The 22236-nt window shown below is 41.3% G+C and overlaps 1 protein-coding gene across 1 annotated transcript; it reads left to right on the top strand.

Annotated features, from left to right (window-relative positions):
- The first annotated feature begins 885 nt into the window (after window positions 1–885).
- On the top strand, window positions 886–22200 carry pnocb (prepronociceptin b). Its single transcript, XM_070987609.1, has 3 exons — window positions 886–988; window positions 12986–13247; window positions 19049–22200. The coding sequence occupies exons 2-3, from the start codon at window positions 13110–13112 to the stop codon at window positions 19700–19702; spliced, it is 792 nt and encodes a 263-aa protein (XP_070843710.1). The 5' UTR covers window positions 886–988; window positions 12986–13109; the 3' UTR covers window positions 19703–22200.
- The last annotated feature ends 36 nt before the right edge of the window (window positions 22201–22236 follow it).

The raw sequence follows: 22236 nt of genomic DNA on the forward strand, positions 1-22236 counted from the left end.
CTTACAATCCCATGTTATTCTAAAAATACTGTTCAAAGCCACTTTAAGTAGCATACATCCTCACAGAGCTGCTACTACAACTGTAGTCTTTTTGCCTTGTAATTCTGTAATTCTTCTGCTTCTCATCAGCCTAAGTTCCTGTCACTTATTTCTTTCTTATCCATATTTGCTTCTGCTGCGTAGTTCGTCTTCTGGTTAACATCATCAACTCTCAGGACCTTGGGACAGATCTTGTTTTCCGTCCCCGAATCTCCTGCATGACTCATACAAACCTCCTGTCTGCAGACCCGGGCTGTCTGCCTGTTCTATCCATTGACTGCCCTACTCTACATTGTTCAATCTTTCATTCACAAAAAGAATACAGTCTGCTATTCAGGTGTGCCATCATCATCATCAAAAAGAAAAGACTTGTTTTTCTCTGTTCCAGCGCAACCTTATCGATCCATGATCATCTCCATGCCACTGCTTTTCTGACTTGTATTTAACTTGGATTTCTGGCGTAAACATTCGATTTAAAGTGATACTGTTTCTATGACCTTGGCAGCAGGTTGGCGGTGAGGTTGTGGGTTTTACGGACACCTTAGACATAGGAATTCTGGATCAATCTCACGGTGGATGATGCGTATTTTTAGAGCCCCATTAATTTGCTCAATGAAGACGAAACCAGTGGCGTAGACAATGCCTCCTACGTCAGCATGGGCCATGGCTTGTGTGTCGTCCAGGGTTTGTGCGTAACAGAATGGGGGAATCCACCCCTCTCTCTAGCTCTCCTCTATGGTGATGTGAATGTTGATATACAGGGGAAGGGAGGGGGGGGGACTGGAGGGTTGAGCCAGGAGGGAAGGGGTGTGCCATTATAAGAAGCCTCAGAGGAGGCATGCGTTCAGTTGTTGAAACCCTTAGCCTAAGGATACGAGCCGAACCACCAAACTCTCCTGTAGCCACAGAAGGAGGACTCTGAGAGCATTTCTTTACGTCACAGATACAGGTAAGGAAGTGCTCGAGTATGACTTTTTTCACATGAGGGTGAGCCTACCTGCGTGTAGAGATTGTGTAGTTAAAACAAAGACGAGAGGAGGACACTTGTTCAGAGATGAGAAACAGTTAATTAGGGGAGGATTTATCTCTTGCATGCACAAACCACTGGCTAATAAATCCTAGGGGAATACTGTTGTTTAAGGACAACCTCTGTTAGGATTCTCCCTCTTTCATTCCCTTTTCCGATCGAGTCCGTCACGTCTGCTTTATCTGTTTCTGGCTCTGTGATTTTGGATTTTGACCTCGGAGGTGATTCTGTAAATAACCCTCCTCACCTGGAGTAATCTCTCTTTTTTTTTTTTTTTTTTTTTTCCATTACTCTGTTTGTCTCCCTGTGGCTCTAAAGGCACCAGAGTCACCGTCAGCAGCACCCACATCGCACCTGATTACTACTTAATTAACAAGGGGGAAAGTCTCAGATCGTGCTGAGAAAGCGGTTAGATACTTGGCTGCACTTTGCTATGGGATAAGATGACTTTAATCTAACACAAGGAGACTATATAAAAACATATAGAAGATAGAAATAAATGAAAAAAGAACAAATATAAATCTGCATTTTCGAAACATTCCTCCAGTCCTTAGTTTTCCCTGATATTTAAGCTGAATTTATCAAAACAGCACTGCTGGAAGTCAGTGAATGCCACTCCAGAAGCAGCTTATTTATGGCTGGCTCTTGTGATTGATCATGGAGTATTGTATGTCAGATTAAATACATCACACTAAAGCTTCAAAGAAACATTGACAAAAGCTTATTCTTCCTAAAGCAGCTCCAGCGTCAACCCCAACATGTAAGAGAAAAGCCGGAGAAGTGAATCAGTTGAATGCCGTTATTATGCTAAGCACAGGATAATGATGATTTTAATGATAATGGTAATGAATGTGCGTAATCTTCTTCCATTATCAGTGAAGACGATCCTCGTGCAGACAGGGGAGAAGATGGTGGTTAATGTGCCATTCACAGATAAATCACTTCACACTAGGGAAATGTTTTATGAAGAATGAAACATGTTTACAGGACGGAGACAAATATAGTATTTTAGAGGTATAACAGTAAGTAAGAGTAATCAGAGAGAAGTGCCTTAAATCACCCAATTTCAACAGAGCTTTTTGTCTTAATTTTGTGTAAAAATGTATGGTATACAAAAGGAAAGACCTTGTTGTGTCATGAAATGTAGATGTTTTGGTGCTAACTTGTGCCTTGGCTTGTAGACTTTTTCTTTTTTTGAATAATTAATAACATCATTCAAAGGTCCATAAAAACTCCAATTCCATGTCACCCATAAATCTAAAATTGTTTTAATCTCATCATACTTCACATCATTGGCAAAGAATGTCGTTTCATTTGCATTTCATGTATTATGTCTTGTAAAAAAAAAAAAAGAAAAAGGTTGTTTTGCCAGCGCATCGTGAGCATTTTGTCTTTAATCTGGTAAAAAAAAAAAGCTTTTAGGATTTCTGCTGCCTACGCGAAGATTGAACTGATTACATTGCTTACAGTTTTTTCTGCCTCTGTCAGTATTAATTGAGAGTGTTTGTAGTGTTTTACACAGAAATCCTCCTCATGCACATATCTGACTTTTTCAGTCTTTTTATATTGGCCAATACCGAGAACTGATCCGATACCAGTGTCTAAATAGCAAGCTGTGTGCCTCACTGTGTGGAAGGTACTGGAATCATTCTTTTATGTGTAAAGCAACATCAGGCTTGACTTCAACATACCTTTCTGTCTTTGTAAAACAAAATGTAACACATAAATATACAGATATAATAATGTACTGATACCAGATCGGCTGATGCAGCTGTTTGAGTCAGTATTGGACTGATATCCAGTATCAGAATTGGTCTCGGTGCATCTGAATTCATCACCACAGGATACACTGAGGAATAAGAAGAGCAAAGTTGCCAGATATTCCTGTATCTGTTTCTGCCAAGTATATTGCAGTTCATCACTTTTTCCAGCCTCACTGTCCTCACCTTGATAAAAGTAGGGAGCTCTTGTGGCCATGCTAGATTGCTCTCCCATTGGCTCCATGTCCAATGGATTAGTGCAGGTGTCAACGCAGCTTAACAGCCAGATCAATGATGACACCATGTCAGCTGCCTAACACTCTGTAGAATACGGTCCGGGGCTGGTGGGGTGCAACACTGCAGGACTGAGTGCATCATTAAGAGCGTGGTGTCCCTGTGTTATCTTTGTTTTCTGAAAGTCAAGAGCTGATTTAGCCTTGATGATTGACATTTAAGACATTTTCCATGACCTTTTAGAGTTTACTCCACATGCTCCCCTGTGTCAGTGCCTGTCCCTTCCTTTGTTTAGCTAAATAACCTCAACTCTCTATAACTTTGCATCGTGTCTACATGGAAAGTGTTAAGATTCACATGAAATCACTTCTCTGCATTCTCAGGGTCCACCCTTTTTCCTTTAAAGCACACATCTCCCACAGACTCCCACACATCTAATGCTGCATCTACCCGTGTGACAGTTTATCAGCCAAACTGAAAGATGATATGTCTGTCGTGCACTCTGCTCTCTCTCAGGGTGTGATCATCCAAGTTGAACCGCACTGGGAGGATATTATTTTGGGGCTATCAACACAGCTTCATGGGGACTAAATGAGATGATTGTTGGAGTGATTTCCCCTTATGAAGGGCATATCTGATGCTCGCAATGATTGCAGAGGAGATGTCACCCAGTTGAGTGTCTGCCCTCAGGTGCAAATGTGTTCGCAATTAAAAGAAACCCTGCGAGTACAATTGATGGAAACCATAGTAATAATATGCTCAATTGATCTGATATGATGGTGCCTTGGAAGGAAGCAGATATGAATATAAAGAGTATCATATCTCCACTCAATATTTGTACTAATGTGTATGTGAGAGTGTTATAGCCTATGCGGGATATGAGAGAAAAAGATTAAGTTTATCAAATTTTCACTCAGTTTGTGTGCTCCACAGTCTACATGAGATAAGATTTCCTGAAGGCACGTCGTTATCCAGGAGCAGGAATTGTGATTCTTCCAGCAGATATGATTACAGTAAGACAAATAGAATTCAAGAGATAAAGAGGGTCTCTATTGCATGTAAATTCACAGTATATTATACAACTTTATATGCTCGAATTTAGCAATATACACCATCATCATGACGTCAACTCTTGACCTCTTTCCCCTTTATCATCATCATAATGTGTCGATTCTGCCTCACTGTGCCAATAACTAGACTTGAATGCTGCAACCAGGCAGGTAATTGGTCCAATCATGAAGCCTGGTACAGCTGTGGCAGACAGCTGAACCGGATTAAGCAAATTCTCTCAGATTAGTGCTTTCAGGATGCTTCCTGCAAGTAAAGGGTACAACTGCAAGGACACCTTCTCCTGCTCCTGGTCCTATAAACTCTCCAACTGAGTCACACACTGTTTGTCGTGGCTGCACTGGCTGGATTTACAGTACTGTGGAAGAGACGATCCTGTGGCTGTGTGTCTAAATCCTCCTCAAACTGAAGGTTTTTGGTAGAGTAACTTGTTATCGGTGGGTTGAGAGGATAGCAGTGGTCACATTTGGTGATGGTGGTGCTGGATGAGTTTTTCTTTGGGCTTCTGTGTGAGTTTTGAGTTGCCCAAGGATGTGGAATAAGGAAATACCAGAAGGGAAACATTAGTTTTGATAAACAATTAATTGCTCAAGTAATTTCTCAAGCAAGAATGCCAAAGTTTGCAGCTTCTCTCTGTTTTATACAATTTGAATATGTTGCTTTGGGCCATGAGAAATCACATTGAAATAAACAGTTAAACACCCATCAATGTAATGTTGATGCATGCTGGTTGTAGATGGTGGGAGTGGGCGGTGGGCACTCTGTGTTACTGTCTGGTCCGTTAGTCATGTTCAATTCTAGTGTCTTTTTAGGACAATATTAACTATAGATAAAAATAGCATAGATGATATGACATAAGGCAGCCTGAGAGGGGTGAAATATTAGCAAACACTCCCTGCACCAGTCACTGCCGCTGATTGTTCTGAGTGTGTGGTCATAACTGCCGAAGGCAAGTCAGATGAGTGTGTCGCTGTTTTCATCAGCTCAGAGTTTCTGGGTTTTGGCAGCAGGACAGTCAGAGAACGACGCTTAGAGAGGTTTTAGTTTGAAAATCAACCTGAAACTATAAAAGTAAAGAGGACAGAAATAAGGTTTTGTTAAGTGAGAGGGACATTATACTTCCCCCCAATTCCCAGTGGAAATTACAGCTAATTCATTTGCATTATAGCTTGGAAACTGGTCATTCTGAAAATAATTCAGTTGGGGTGTTGGAAACAGTTTTGCTGAGCACCGTCTAATTTCAGGCAATCAGGTGACCGATGAGAGATACAGCGTGTCATGTCAAGATGCTGGCCCGATGAGTCACCACATGATGGCCACTAATGCAGCGTGTTGCAGGGGGCCTGGGTTAGAAGACTAAATGGTTTAAGATACAGTACACAAGCATGACCGCTTCATCTAAGGTCAGCAGGCCTTTGCAGTGTTGATTCTAGCTGTAATTGAAGTGGGAGCAGAAGTAGTTTGAAGTCTTATTTCTGTGTGCAGTCAAACAACACAGCCTTCTATTTTCTAAACCGCTTGTTTTGTTGATGGATGCAAGGAGCTAAAGCCAATCCCTGCATACAGAGGGCGAGAGGCAGAGTGCAGACAGGTCAGCAGCCTGGAACCAATTCAAGATATGCAAACATAACTTCTTATTTAGCTTTACATAGATTAGTAAAAGTTTAGGAAGACAGAGGAGACCAGGAAGGGAAAGAGAAAGATGAAAACTTTTGTCGGAAACTGAAACTAAACAAAAACGACACCCTATAAGAAAAACTAAAGATAAACGATTTTGCCAGGTTACACGCCTAATTCAAATACAATAAAAGTGAACATGAATTCTTCTAAGGTTTAGTTTTATAGCGATAAATGATCAAGGTACATGTTGTAGCCCCTCATGCTACACACACATAGAACATACACGCACACATTTGAATTAGAAGCATTTCGTAGTGCCTTTTGTAAATGGATTTTATTTTACACACATTATACCTGGCCCAAACAAACACAAACCAAAACTAAACCTTTCTGAAAATCTGAAACTAAACTAACATGAAATCTGGAAGTCAAAACAAAACTAAAATAAAAACCAACTGAAAATTGAGAATTTGTTTGTTTAAGGATCAGTTAAGGAAGGATTATAGTTTCAGGTAAACGTTGATGAACACGTTGTGCATTAAGTCCCTGTGGATTTTTCTGTGTTAAACTGAACATAATCTGAACCAACGGCTCATGTTGCCTAAACACAACTGTAAAAAAGTTGCTTTAGCTGCTCGGAGCAAATATTTTAATGCTAGAGTGGTGTCTTTTTCAAGAAACACCGTCCCTGCTGCTCTGGATAATCTGCAGACCTCGGTGTCTACAGTTTTCAGTCCGACTGCTTTCTATCAAACAAACGGTTCTCTTTTTTATGACCTTCACATACAAAATTAGCTCCGCTGTATCGGAATGGACGGAGAAATCACAGAGACTGTTTAAAACCTGGACACACAAAACCAGAACTGCCTGCAAACCGCGACAGATAACATGTCAGAACCAGATTGGAAAAATCGATATTACGAGGCCTGTCTTCATCTTCCTCGACTCTCTATTCACACACTAAACCGCACTTTGGCCCATTATATCTGATCAATGCATTTTCAACCAGCGATTACAGAGTGTGGTGATAAAACACTCATGAATCTCCTCGGGTTATAAAGAATTAATCAAGTACCATTAATGGCCCATGAGGTTTAATAGGTAGAACATGAAGTTTAATCATTTTCCCTCCTAGAAAGTGACCATACCTTCACGCCATCCATCTTTTGGCGGCTCCTGGTTCCAGCCTGGCCTTAATGAAGGGGAGTTAAGATCCACACACCACTACCAGAGGCTTGAACCCTCTGCAATATGTCATTAAAGATAAAAGATCTCAGCCATAATTCACAGATGTGGAAATGGAGAAGGAGAAACACTGGGAGATGAGTGGGGGGAGAGAGGGAGTGTTGAGGCGCGAGTGGAGCCAGAAGAACCGCAAAGTGGATGTGAAGAGGGAGCAAGAAGGAAACAGAGGGAGAGAGACCCCTAGGTTATCTGTGCATTAGCAGACTCCTTTGTGTTTTTCAGCTCCGTGCAGGCGACTAATGGATGAGATGGAGTGAGTCAGAGCTCTGTCAGAGACAAGCACGGAGCTTTTCTTCTCCCACACTCACATTCATGACACCTTGGCCTCCTCTCCACCCTTCATTGAAGCTGTTAATGCTAATTTATCCCACCGTTAGCTTTATTAATACACTTCACTTTGCAACTCTGTACACGGTGTGCAGGCTGCTTGGATCCCACTCTCATTCATTCACTTGTTGGTAGAAAGGTCCATATAAATAGCAATGGAGCTGGGACAGTGCATGAATCTAGTAGTTCTTTGTATTAAAAAGACCATCCCTTGTGTTATTTGCTCTGCTATTCTTTCCCCCTAATATCTCATGACAAGATATATACGGCAAACATAAGACAATAGTGAGAGAAAAAAATCCCCCCTCCCTATTTTTGAGAAAGAGCTGCCAAATAAACATGTTATTACAGTCACAAAATGAATTAGAATACAGTCCTTTGCACCTTCAAATGCACCGTCAAATGCACCTTCACAAGGAAAGAAATGAAAAAAATCTATAGATTTTTTGGGCTTAGCCTACCTTTACTTACACTTACCACCCAAATAATTCTCACACAGCCCCTTGAAGGACAATAAAGCGGTGCAACATTACTCAAGCTTTTTCTGCTCAGCCGAAAAATGTGCTCAGAAAACAAAACCGAACGCATGAGACCAGCGGTCCTTTTACGAGTGCTCTGATTGCTTCTTGTTCGTTTGGAAGGGAAAAACATTTTGTCCTGAAAACTCCTAACATTTTCAGGGTCTTAGTTAACTCTAATGGAAGCACAAAACAACGTATTTGTTTTGGAAAGAACTGGGTAAAAGCATTCATTCGTGCAAGATGGAAAGACTCGTCTAAAAGTAGAGGAACATCAGGCCCTTTCCTCTAGTCCATTTTCTTTTTGCTTTCACGCCAGCGTTCATTTATAAGAGCAAGGCTGTTTATATTTGCCAATGATGAGGATCTATTTTCAAATGAAACTTCCCGTAATAATTTCTCAGGCTCCTGGATGGATTATGCTGTCTTGGTGCCCCGGGGGAAAGCCTGGTGCGCAGGGGCCTCCCTCTCCCAGCGATCACCACTTTATCCGTGTACACTACATCATATATCAGCCCCATGCACCCAGTCAACTGCCTGCTCTGTCAGACAGATTATGCAAATGATATGAAATGTTAAAGATAGCTGAACTAGTGTGCAAATTTATAGGAAAGGGTGGCTAAAATGGACCAGTGGCAATATTTCATAACCATTACAGAAATAGAGCAGAGAGAGGAGTGTGTAGGTTCATGGCTCAAAGTGTCACAGATGTGAGGATTCAGTTTGAAGTTATTGAGATATGGAAAAGTTGTGACTGTTTCTGGGTCAAACTGTTTGTTAAAGTCTAAAAGCAATAGATAAATTACAGATTACTGATTACCTGCCGCATTATAAATTCTCCAAAATGACCTTTTTTAATAAATGACTGATGTTTTATTCATTGGTCCAGTGGTGCATAACTTTTTGTCGCTGTACATGTTCCCCTAACCATTAACTTTTCATAGTCAGATGTGTTTCTATTACTAAATGTCCATTTATACCAAATAATTGACAATTTTATAACATTACTCAGGTTTTCATAACCTTTGACATGTGATATATTTCAGTCTGGACCAAAGTGGAGGACCAACTGACAGACAAGCATTGCCATGCTGTTAGCATTCACTGCCAGGTGTACTGGGTGACTCACACAGGGACCCAGAAAGATAAAAAACTCTTACAGTGAGGCCAAGTGCTCTCAATTTGTAGTTTTCAAGAATGAAACTCTGCTCACCGCTTGACTTAAATGCTTCAGCCTTGATATTATCAAAGTTCATCACAGGTAAGAAATAATATTCTCTAGCCTTCACTGCTCTTCAGTCAGCAAAAATCAGCCAGTTAAAGGTGCACTTCAGCGTCCAACTTCCACAAAGTTGGGGGACTCACTAAAGACAGCTTAAAAAGAGAAGTGTTGAAATTGAAGCAGCAGGCTGTTATCCTGACTTCAAAACTCACATCTCCAGTTTGTAACATGGGCTTTCTGTCTCAGCAATAACCCCGGTGACATCATCAGGGTTTTTCACACTTAAGCGTGTCTCTTTAAAGGAAGTATTTCTGTAGTTAATGGTATATAGATTTTTTAAACTCCTATAATGCCCTTTACATGTGTGAATTATTTGAACTGGCAGTGCATGACATAATCCTGAGTTCCTTTTTTTTCTGAAAGGACTTTCAAATAGTACATAATTGTATGGCGATAGGCTGCTAAAGACAAAGCACACTCATCTATGATAAATTCCATTATTGTAAAATCAGGGACTCATTACATGTTGTTTTATTCAGTTTATAACTGAAGAAAAGAAAGCAGCCGTCATTCACCTGAACTCATCATTTTGGCGCTGTGTAGGCAGCTGTGTTAAATCTCTATTTGCTGAAATATTAAGTGAGGTGATTGTATCCCAAAACTGAGACAGAAAAATTGAAACCAGTCATATGCACTGTATCATACCAGAGCTATGATGACTGCTAGACCACAGAAACACACAGTCTGCATGTGGCCATCCTGAGGGGAATACTGTTCTACATAAAACATACTGCATATGCAGCAGTCAGAGCAGGGCACTTTCCACTTAATAAGATGTATTATTGGGTAGTTAAGGGTTAAGTGTGCTGTGCTGTCTGGGGACAAGAGGTGTGCAAACAGATGTGAGTATGCAATAAATAAACATTGAGCAAGTGCAGTCTCTTTAACCCATCCTGTGTCAATGCCTTGACCAAAACTAATCATTACAACCAGCCCACTATTACACCAACTATAAACATCTCAAGGCCGCAGATTGATGCCACTCTAGCCCATTAACACTTAATATCCTTGTCAATTGTTTCTCACTAACAATAATGGCTTCCATTCATAAGATAGATGGCTGCAGGCGATGGCATGGTGACTCATTCCCTGAGCCCTTAGAAAGATATGAATCGCTCTCCTGCCAATTCATCGAAAGCCAGATGCAGCTAAATAAATCCTTGTTTAACAATCAGGCTAATCAAAATGAATGCATGAAGCATAACTCATGGAGGTTTGGTAAAAATCACAACAATTTCTTGGATGAATTGAACCAACCCGTAGCTTTAAAAATACAAGTTTGCACGCGAATGCAACACATTTGAAAGGTTTATCTTACGCATGTGTTTCACCATCTTACGCCCTCAGCACCATAAATCAATCAAGCTAGAAACGTATGCTGGAAGTGCCAAAGAAACAAATATTAGAAAATACCGAAAACTGTTTTGTCAAAAGGAAATAAAAGTGTGAAAGCTCTGTGAAGATATATCAGCCGTCTGAAGGACACTGATAATGTGCTGCCGTACCTCAGATGATCTGACGCTGTCCCCTTATTGTTTAGCTAAAAGCTTAAATCACAATATTCCAACATGAACCTCTGAATGTGTGCAGGCAAACAAAATGGACATTCACGTCAAATTATAAAGCTTTTGACAAACACGGCATGATTTTGTTTATCACTAATAATGTTGACGAAAAGCTCAGAGTGGCCCCAAACGCCTGTTCATATTAACACACTGTGGGAGAACATTATTAATTTGTGAAAGCCACATCTTTGTATGCTGGAGTGCATCCAGGGCCCACACCATCACTTACGCCGTGCTGGTTTGCTCACTTGTTCCACTTATTTAGTAGGGGCCATTTAAGGGAGAACATAATATCAAACGGGCTTAGTCAGCAGGCCAGCAAATGATCAGTGCACAAAACATCCCAGCAAGGCAAACAAACAGGTCCCTCTAATGATTTCCCATAAAGCCATTTATATATTTGTAAATGGGCTGCAGTCACACATGATGTGTTTCATGTGCTATTGACTACAACTAGTAATGTGGTAAAGTGGGAATGGTCACGGCGTGCTAGTTTTTAGGTATTTATTTCTTTTTACTTCAGTGCGACATCAATACGACACCCACTCTGTGTGTGGTCAAAGGGCTCCATTCACTCTCATCAGTATGATGTCTTTACTGTGGGACTGTGTTGACTGTCAATAGCTGCGTCTTCTGCCGCTCATCCTCGTCAAACCTTTGGAGCATTCTGATGGTTCCTGTGTGGGTCGACATGGCATTGAGAGCATTTTTCATCCACAGCAATTCTTATCATTGTCAATGTAAATTCCATTTACAAATAGGCCTTCATTTTTCATCCATCTTTCTTTGAGCCCCACTATGATCATTTTGCAGCTTTGTTGTTTTTATAGAAACTGACTGTCCACAGACAATACTTATTATTCCCATTACATTCATTTCTATTACTATTCCTTTTGTGAAATCATGATTGCACAGCTATCTTAGCCATAAGAAATTAAAAATCCTTCCAAAATAAATATCAGTGCACAGTCAGATAAGGTGCATCAGTGCTTCAGCTGGGTTTAGAGAGTGCTCAGCAGGGATTGTCCAACAGCAAAGCTAATTGTATAATATACAGGCTGTGTACGTAAGGAAAGGTCATGCTTTAATTTATGGGTCATTTCCTTAAGATTTCTTAGTTTCTTATAAAGAACTCCAACAATTTAGCACTTATTACAAGAACAATGGCGACAAAGGTAGGGTAGGTTACCAGAGGTTCATTGATTGTTTAGTGAACTCCAGTCGCATTTATTCTGGAAATGCAAGTAAATATTCAGTCATTATTATTACTGGAAACTGTACTGGAATACGGGATATATATATATGTGTGTGTGTGTGTGTGTGTGTGTGTGTGTGTGTGTGTGTGTGTGTGTGTGTGTGTGTGTGTGTTTTTCAAAACAGGTATCCACTCACAGAAAAAAATGCTTCTCAGTGCTGCTCAAAGTCTAAAAGTGCAGGGAACCTTTTAAGTTACTGAAGTGGTTGATAATTAATAATTGTTAAAATCACAAAACGATGAATTTGCTGAGCCCTCGTAACTGAGTGAGCGCGACATAACGACGTATGTTGATCTTTCCTAGCTATGGTCTGGATTCTTAAACCTGCAGAGGCCATAGCAAATGTTTCTAGTGAGACAGAAGCAATCTCTGCTGTTCTGAGTGGCTGCTTTTTCTCTATTATCTCTGTGTTATTGGGTGATATAGTGATGAGTGACGCGATAGATGGGGGTCAGGGAGTGGAGGTCAGGCAGCAAAGACACTGCACCTTGTTCACACCAGGACCCCCTGGAGTTTATTCATTCCTCCAGTTATCTTACACCAAACACACTTTCTTTGACATAGTTTTACAATTTCATATGTTCAAAAACATTTCTTCACCTTAAGCGTGTTATCCATTTGGAACTGGCATGTTTTATTCTAACACAGACCCTCCTCACACCTCCCATCCGGCTGAATAAAATGTGCTGCTGCTTTATCCCCTGCCGAGCGGCTTTTATTGATATGAGGCATGTCCCACGGTGACCCTGATCTCTTCAAGCACAGATCCACTCATGCAAACCTTCAACTTGTGCTGTATGTTTTCCATCAGCGATCCACCACACCAGCCTGTAGTGGACACTTCCTGCCCACTAGAAAACACCCATTTTCTCAGTTATTGCCTCAGGTTGTGCTCTCTCTCATCCCACTCACATTGTCCATCTCCTGGTGTTGGCTGAACACTCTCCCACCACCAACGCTTTGACTGACCGCCCAAATCCAGCTAATGATTCCTGTAAATTGGAAGTGATGCAATGTTCCCGTCACTCTGCTCTCTCCCTGTAGGCTGGATCCAGATCCCGCATAGGCTTCATCTCCCAGATCCTCCAGCTGTTGACCCTTGTTTCAGACTCAGCTCTTCTTCCTGCTGGGCTCCTGCTTGTCCCCGCCTGTCTGGCTGTGCTGAGCGATGAAGATCCCTCTGTGGTACCTGGTGGTGATGCTGGCATGTCTCTTCACCCCTGGACGCGCTGACTGCCAGGGGGAGTGTGTGGCCTGTGGTCTGCTCCTGCAGCAGCAGCAGCTGCAGCAAGCCTTCAACACCATGGTGAGTGTGTGTATGTGTGTGTCAGTTGTCGTGAGTCACAGTTGATAAGAGCATCCGCTAAATGCCTTGTCAACACTGTAGTGTGTGTGTCAGTGTGGGTACAGCTGCACCAAGCCTTCAGCACCCTGATAGAGGTGTGTTTGTGTTTGTGATTGTCTGAGTAAGTTATTTTTCAATCACGATAACAGCTTCTGCGTAATGTGTTGTGTACAGTTTGATAGTGCTGTGCACACTGTGTTTGCCTGTGTGTATGGGAGCTAACATGGGGGAGGAGGGCAGTGTGATTATTGTGTTTCTCATGCATTGAAATTCTGTTTTTCAATTTTTTTTTCTATTTATTGTCAATAATCATACAAAGTTACACAAAACAAACAAACAAAAAACTTCAGACTTACAACAGTTGATGATACATGGTGTCATCTGCACAGAATTAGTATTGCTTCTGTCTCATAGTGGAGGGAGATTTTTTTTGTGTGTAATGTGTATCTACTGTTGTTGTGCAATGCTTCGTGACCACCATGAAGATACTATAGCCTCCGCACACAGAGAGCGCGGTTGCTCCCCGAACTCCAGCCAAAACTTCAGAGCTGCACACAATCTCATTTCCAAACAGTGCAAGACACGTCAGCAGGTAAAAATAGTCCGTGGGCGTCCGTGAATAGCTGTAGGACGGCTAATTTAGCTGATAATGATGCAGAGAAAGACAGCTGGGACCTTTTTGGGAGTTGTAATAGAACTCTGTAATTGACTGCTGCTCAGTATCATCAGCCCAGGCTTACATTGGTGACTGACACATTTTATCAGTTCCTCATTGTGTTTGCCGCTTTCCCATTGGGCCACAGATGGAATCCGCTGAGCAATTCCATTGTTTCCCACTCCAGACCGAAAGAGTGTGTGTGAGGCCGCCGGTGTTTGTTATAATGTCAGGAACCATTGATTTATTAGTGCCGACACCTACACACTCATGAATGCATCCATACGTGCACCCAGACGCGCGCGTGCGCACACACACACGCACGCACGCACGCACACACACACACACACACACACACACACACACACACACACACACACACACACACACACACACACACACACACACACACACACCCCAAGCATTCTCTTATATCATCCTTTCCACTGACTGCATTCATTGCATAATGCTAATCTTAAAGGTAAATGGTAGCTTTTGCTTAATATCTGTACTACAGCTTTTATTTACATCATTCAAACCAGTTTCTGCATATTGTCTTGCGTATAAATAAAAATGTATCACCTTCTGTGGCAGCCATTACACTATGCTGCAATGAAAAACACACCTCACAGACTTGAAAAAAACCTCAGTACACTACTGAACAACAGCAGACATGTTCCCTTAGATTCTGCTTTTTATTAGAGTTAAGCATCTAACCAGACTGTACATACAGTAATGTACAGAATAAACAATAGACCAGTGAAGCAGTGAAAAGATGCAACTGTGATATATGTTAAATAAACAAAACATTATACAAAATAGAAAGCAGCTTTGATATGTGCAGTATGAACAGAACCTAATAAATAGCATGCACAGTAGATTAGGTCTGGCTGTTCTGAATATAGAGCCAGCAGGAGCAGTTGGGAGGTCCTACACAATATACAACCCCTCCAGTCGAGGCTGTTGGGGGATTTGTAGTTGTCCTTTAATGGGGGCTGCAGCACAGGTTGCAGCCTTTGCACATAGTCGCAATAGCTAACCTGCAATTTTCCCAAAATACAACTGTATGCTGGAGTTACAGCAGCTACAGAGACAGCATGTAGAGACAACAAGAGCAGAGAGGTCAGCTTTGGTTCCTTATGTTTTCAGATACAAGTTTCCAGTGCTGGAGGCATGTTGAAAAGGCCCAGTCATCTGCCCCGTCCTGCTCAGTCACACATGTCCAACAAAGCCATCTCCACTGCAGATCTTCTTTCTCACAGTGAATGAACAAACTTAAACGTTGCAGTTTACCCAGCTATTCAGTCTTGAAACATGGCAAACCTTTCCTTTGTTGCTTTGTATCACAAAGTGAGCTAAAGAATGGAAACACAGTTAGTGAGGGGGAAATATATTCGGAGCACAATACGACCTGGTCATGTACAAGACATCCATCTGATGTTGCTATCAGTGGGTGAAATCTGATGCTGAATTGTAAATCCAAACCTACACTGCTATAAACATCTGGGATTAGCCGTATTACCAGACAAGGATTCAGTGCTGGACCATTCTGCAAAATCCTGGATTACAGTTAGTGGCAACGTTTTCTTAATGTCCACTGCCAACAAGTTTCTAATTTATACTTTCAACAATATCTGTGCACGGCAACTACAGCGTGGTTGTGGAAAAATTGAGGTCATAGCAAATAAGATGTGGTTTAGGTATGATTAGACTTAAGACTTTGCATGAAAGTCAGACATGCTAAAGGCCAATCCACCACCCTGACCTCCACACTCTTACTCACCACCTAAACGACACACCACGTCCTGCACTGGCACTGAACGCCGGAACTAGACATAAATCGTGAAGTCCGGAATTGACCCCATATTGACGGAATTCCTGTGGATACTACAAGTTGTCTGACGGATGCGTTCACATGTGGCACAGCTGGCTCTTGACTCATTGCCACATAATGAAAACCACCTTCCTTTCCTGTAGGCATAGAAAATATATCTTTTTCCTTTGAGTTTAATCCTTGGATATGTGGTGTTGTAATTCGGTGTGATTCAACATATGTTTTGCCTAAGCCACCTCAAAGGGTCCCAGATGGGTTTGTCCTCTTTAGTCCAGTATGTACTGATAGGATGACACGAGATAACATGTCAGATTGATGGTTGCAGCATTTATGTGTCCATCAGCCATTCATGTGTACAGACTCCTGCATGGCGCCAAGCTGGGGCTAGTTCCATTTCAAGAGTAAACCTTGATACACCCGTGTAAGTGAGGAGTTTTAACCTAAAAATAACATTTTCTGAGTCTTAACTCTAACATTGTATTTGCTGTAAGTGCCAAAGCTGAACAACACTCTTCTGACAAAACAGCATTTGAAGCATCCTCACTATGGAGGACTCCAACAACCTTTTTATTTTATTAAGCTGGCCCTCATAAGTATAGAAATACATGCCTGCGTGCACACACACACACACCCACACACACACACACACACACACACACACACACACACACACACACACACACACACAAACATCTGCTCTCCCTCATAAACTCCTTTAGATTGCTCCATTGATCTGACGTGGAGAATCCCCTCGTGTGCTCATTTCATTTACGATGGATAATTAATTTCCGTTGATAGATTCACAGCGGAACTCCCTCTCCTCTCATTCCTTTGATGTGAGCAGGTTTTCTGATAACAATGCAATTTATCTCATTTGAGCGAGATTTGACGAGTAAATGGGATTTGCTTCTTACCTCAAACTGAAATTTAGCTCGAGAGTTTAAGACAGGAGAAAGGAGCAATGTGTATGCATAAATCTCTATAGTGTGGCAGCTGGAGCTTATTTTCATATACATTTACTTTGAAGACAAAATAAAGCCCTGTATTTTTCTACATTTAAGGGTATAAAATGATAAATTCAGTCTTTTATTGAGGTTAAATATTTAGTCAACCTAAACTAAAACTGTGTTCTGCGGCAATGAAAAACAAAAAAGGACTGACTTGACGGATCTTTTAATAAAGGATAAACTTCAAGTGTTCTTCATATGTCCTTACCTCAATGCTGATAAAGTTGGGAGTGCTCAGGTATGACGCCAAACTGTCAGGTGTGATGATAATAAGAGAGGAAGGTCATTAAAACTGCACAGAGTCAGTGACTCAGCACTGACAACATTCATTTTCTATAAAAAGTTCAATTGCAAATCACTGTACTAAAGTCGTATATCATTTTCCCAGAAAAAAATATCATTATCACAAGTTGAAGGGCCAGTCATAAAAAAAATTCGACATAATTTATCAGCTGTCCTTCAAACTGATTTGTAATTTCTTCCAATTTTGTGCTGTCAATCATTTTGCAGAAGTGCAGGCCACATTTATCACATGATGGACATCTCATATTGGCACATACTGTAACTTTCCATACATGCTGAACACAGCAGGAACAAGGCCATTAACTCCCATGACACATAAGCCATCCAGGTCAGGAGACTGCTGTCTCAGCCTCGCTCTGGTTGTACAGCAAAGTAGTTGCACTCCTCAGGCTAAAAAAGAAGCCTGATGGCTTGCTGTAAGTGTCTTTTTTTGATGCAACAGTCTTTTATTAACATGATCATTCTGCTTATGAGGTATATAAATAAGTGCATTTTTAGTTTTTTTGGACAGTACAGTGTGTGACTCTGTTGTTTCCTTTTTAGTTTTCGGTATGATTTTTATTATTGCTAAGTTTTTAAAGAGGTTTAAACCTCTCCTATCCTCACTGAATGACTATTGGAGGCAACGTGCACACAGGAAGATGCCTGTAAAGCTACACTAATCAATATTTTTACATGAGAAATGGCGATAATAACTATGTGTAATGTGAAAGAGGTTGCTCGTAGTAATAAAGTCACGATTGATAACCAACTTCACCCAGCATTTTAGCACCTTTCAGCTTTCTCTCATGGGAAAAAAGTTCTAATAAACCCACTGTAACCTACCTGTCCAGCACCAAACAGCACCTTAGCGATTAGCAAGTGAATGTAGTTGAGGATTTCACTGCTAAATATCCCGTTATACTTTCAAAAAATTGGAGAAAACCAAAATAGAGCTAACACGAGAGCTCATGGTAGACTTGCATTCATCAAGCATGAAAGCTAATGTTGCTCTGTCTGGAGGATGTGTATAGAGGCTAACTAACTTGCTAACAGGTTAGCCATATCAAGGCTGTAATATGTCTAACAGAGTTATATTCAGGCTGTTGTTGAGTTATGGTTCCAAGCAGCAAAAAGCTGAGTAATGCAGCTTTAAGCGTCTACGTTTAACTCAGAGAACGGTAATGTTGATAATGTTAATGTGGCTCCTATCATGCAGCTGCTAACATACAACTGTTAGAATCAATATTTCGGTGAAGGAAGCTTAACAAATCGTCATCCAATCTGATGGACAATTAAATGGTCACACAGTGCTACACTGCCATGGTCCGTGAAGCAGTATCTCGGTAATCTACACACAATAAAACAACATAATTAAGATGCCAGTGGGGATATTTCAGTTTCCAATCAAAAACAGCATGAATGTACATTCTCCTAAAACTCTCACTGTTAGGCTCCTGCTTTTTGTTTTGCACTTCTTGTCTGATACACTGTGCCCAGTCTCCTGTATCATGAATCGTTTTGGGATTCTGTGGTGGATTTATGCTTCAAAGGAATCAGAAATGATGTGCTCTCGGCAATGGAGGTATTCACTCGGTGTGAGTACTTGTCATACCACTGCCACCATGGCCACCATTGTCTTTGCTTGGGCCTTCATGCTGCTGCCTGAGGGTAATTAACTTTTCAGTTTACATGTCATTTTCTTTCGTTGTGTCACCATAATGAGAAAGCAGACCCAATACTCTCAAATTAAACACCAAGATGCTCAGCGGCCTCACTGAAGAGGGGACAATTTTATGATAAGGACTTCAATTTGCCACTTAAACTATCCACCTATGGCTCAAAACTGCTTCAACGTCACCCAAATAAACTCACATCATGGGATTTTGACCAGAATTTAAAGGTTCTGATCATTCTTTGGATTGATAACGTAGTCAAATTCATTGTTTTATGTACCACCTATACTCTTTTTCTTCCTCTGCAGGTGTGTTTGTTGGAGTGTGAGGGTCACATCTCCCCCTCACTCACATGGGAGGTGTGCAGACGTGCCGTGAAGCTATCACACCATCCTACACTTTCTGAGGGAGGTGCTCTGTTCAAGAGAACAGGAAAGGCACTGGAGCTGACCTCTCTTGACCTGAACTCAGACAGTGAACTGCTGCAGTCTGCAGCTGCAGAGCGCTTCCAGGAGGGGGATCAGGATGAGGCACCCTTTGAGCAGCGCAGTGTCCAGTATGACTCATCACTGCTGGAATCCTCTGAGGAGGGGGAGGGCCTGCGGGACCTGGATCTCAGTCTGGCGGACGAAGAGAGGAAGCTGAGGGAGGAGAGGAACGCGGAGAGCGACAGCCAGCTAGAAGGGGGTGAGGATGACACCTCACAGGCCGTCACCTTATCCAAACGCTTTGGTGGCTTTCAGAGGGGGCGCCATGGATACAGGAAGCTGATTGGCTCACCCATCAGGCCCCTACAAAAGCGCTATGGTGGGTTCATAGGCGTCCGGAAATCAGCCCGCAAATGGAACAGTCAGAAACGGGTGAACCAGCTGCTCCGGCAGTACCTGGGCATGAGGAGCAGCCGCAGCGGCAGGTTCAACAACATCCCTGTAACTCGGGTTTGGAGGCAAAACAAACTGTAATGTGTTCCCATTGCTCTCACAGAATCCCGCCCCAGTTACCTCAGCCAATCATGTTTTCAGCAGCTCACTCCAATTTGACATCACCTTCGTCATCAGACGAACAGACTCTGCCATCTTGCTGCACCTCTCTTTGTGTCTCTAAGTAACAAGGAATGTTTTGACCGTGATGTCCTTCTTATTAAGCATATTTCCATGCCATTCTGTGAAATAAAAAGAATTAGAGAAGTGCAATTGAATATATTTTTGTGTGTTGGTATAATAAAAGAGATTGGAATGAGATTGGAACAACTGGTTTGCTGTGAGGTGAGACCTGACGGTGTGACTTTCCTGCATGTGTGGATGGCTTCAGCAGCTGTTTTGCACTCTGCAGTTTGTGTTCTGAGAGTTGTTACTAATATCCGGCTCTCATGAAATGGACATAATGTGTTTCTAGGTTCCCCCTTTCCCATAAAATGGCATTTTGTAGAAGTGGGACTAAACAAATCATATACAAATGTTTGCCGTCAACTGGTCCGTAATTGCTAATCTTCCCACATGTCCGAGCAGAAACGTGCCGTAGAATCAAACTGGAAGTGGTGCCGCATTGTGCTTTCAAGATGGTTCAGTCAGATGTAAATATGGTCGGACGGTGGGAGTGCTGAAGCAACAATTGTTAATTACTGATATAAGAATCTAATTTTCTGCTTAAATAACTTAATTAATTAAACACAATGGATGTAAAATTGGTTTTCTGAAATTTCAAACTCAGCAAAACTCCGCATCGGTCCTAAAAAAAAAATCCTTCCCATTGCTTCATTCTGAGTATTGATGAAAAAAAACGTCTCTTTCCTTTCTATTGTATTCTAATTTTGGCCATGGAGCAGAGGTTATCTCTGTAAACCTACAACTGATGAGTTTCTCTTGAGGAAATAAACTGCAGGTTGGCCGGCTCCTGTGGGCTCCTTTCAGTGGAACAATACTGTCCTCTAGTGTTTGAGGAAGAAACATGCTGCCCTCGGATACTGACTTGGGATCAGTTTTGCCATGTCTGTAGAAATAAATTATGTAATTCTCTGGATTGACTTCCTTTATCGGCAAGTACAGTGAACTTGGACATGAACATGCAATGACAAACACACAAATACATGTAATTAATGGCTGACACCTTCCTGTTCTTCACAGGCAAACAAAAATTCTTAAGAAAACAGAGAAAACCAGAGTCTATTACTCCTCATTCTCACAGTATCAGTAGTGTCTGTATGACAGCTCATAATCAACAAATTTAAGGGACTGTATGAAAAGTACTGGTATGGGGAGGGGGCTGGACCTTATGTTTAGGTTTGTTGGAAAGCAAAGCCCTCTGCAGCGTTATCTATGTTAACTTTGAACACTCTCCACACAATATATCAAAAGAATATGGCTAAATTAGTACACTTCACTATTAAAAGCTACAGGAAGGAACAGTGTAGAGAACTGAACTGAAAACGAGTGGGTCTAACCACATTTAAAACATTATATGTGAATAGCATAACAGTCAAAACTGCGCTCATTGGAGATGGAATTATAAATTGCCTAATTTTTGACAAACAACACAATATTAAATATTACTGCCACTCATTTTTACAAATCAGCTTCATAGGAATTGCTGTCATTGAATGAAAGACCGGAGCACAGCTGATAGACCTGAGCACCACAATACTTTATCCCCACACCCAAATTCCAAATATCAAAAATATTACATGAAATAAGAGGAAGATACAAATCTGCAGTGAAAAAACCACAAACAAAAAAAACTATTTTCTCTTCCCATGTAATACTTTTCATACAGTCCCTAACTTACCCTACAATTACAGAAATGAGGAAGTAATAATTTTAAGTGTTGTTAAGGTGGACCACAAGAAAGGAGAAACTGACCCCCAGTCAGTTCTCAAACGTAGCTCCACCCGGGGCTTTCTGCAGAGCTGTTCATGTCACTTTAGTCCAATTGTTCTTAAGTGCATGACGCTGGAAACTGGCAGGGCCATTTGGTGTGTTATCACACTGTAGGATCTTAATGACACCCGCCCTGAAAACTTCCATCTTAATGCACCATTTGAGAGCAGCGAGATGAAAGAACTGTGCATGTCAGCTGTGGTCATTATTACACACAATAAGGCGTTTCTGCTCGGGTGAAAAAAGAAATGTTGCCATCGAGATATTTTCCTCCACTAGCAGGTCACATCCACCCCTTTGCATCTTAATGGTGTTTATGTGTTTACTAGTGTTTGGTTCCAACATGTAATAACTTCTGCATATGAGTGTGTGAGTGACTGCAGAGACTGTGTGTGTGTGTGTGTGTGTGTGTGGCTGTGCACGTGCATGCGTGTATGCTTGTGTGTTACCTTGTCAATCAAGAAAAAAAAATGGAATTTGTGAATACAGTGTACATTTCAGACCACATTTCTAACATTATACCATTATTCTGAGTCTTCATATAAAATGTGTATAGAGAAAACAACAATAAAATAGTTTGCTATTTCTTTTGTGGACTGTCATGCAGAAGAAAAAAAAAAAAA

The sequence above is a fragment of the Chaetodon trifascialis genome, chromosome 19 (assembly GCF_039877785.1).
Source record: "Chaetodon trifascialis isolate fChaTrf1 chromosome 19, fChaTrf1.hap1, whole genome shotgun sequence".
NCBI lineage: Eukaryota > Metazoa > Chordata > Actinopteri > Chaetodontiformes > Chaetodontidae > Chaetodon > Chaetodon trifascialis.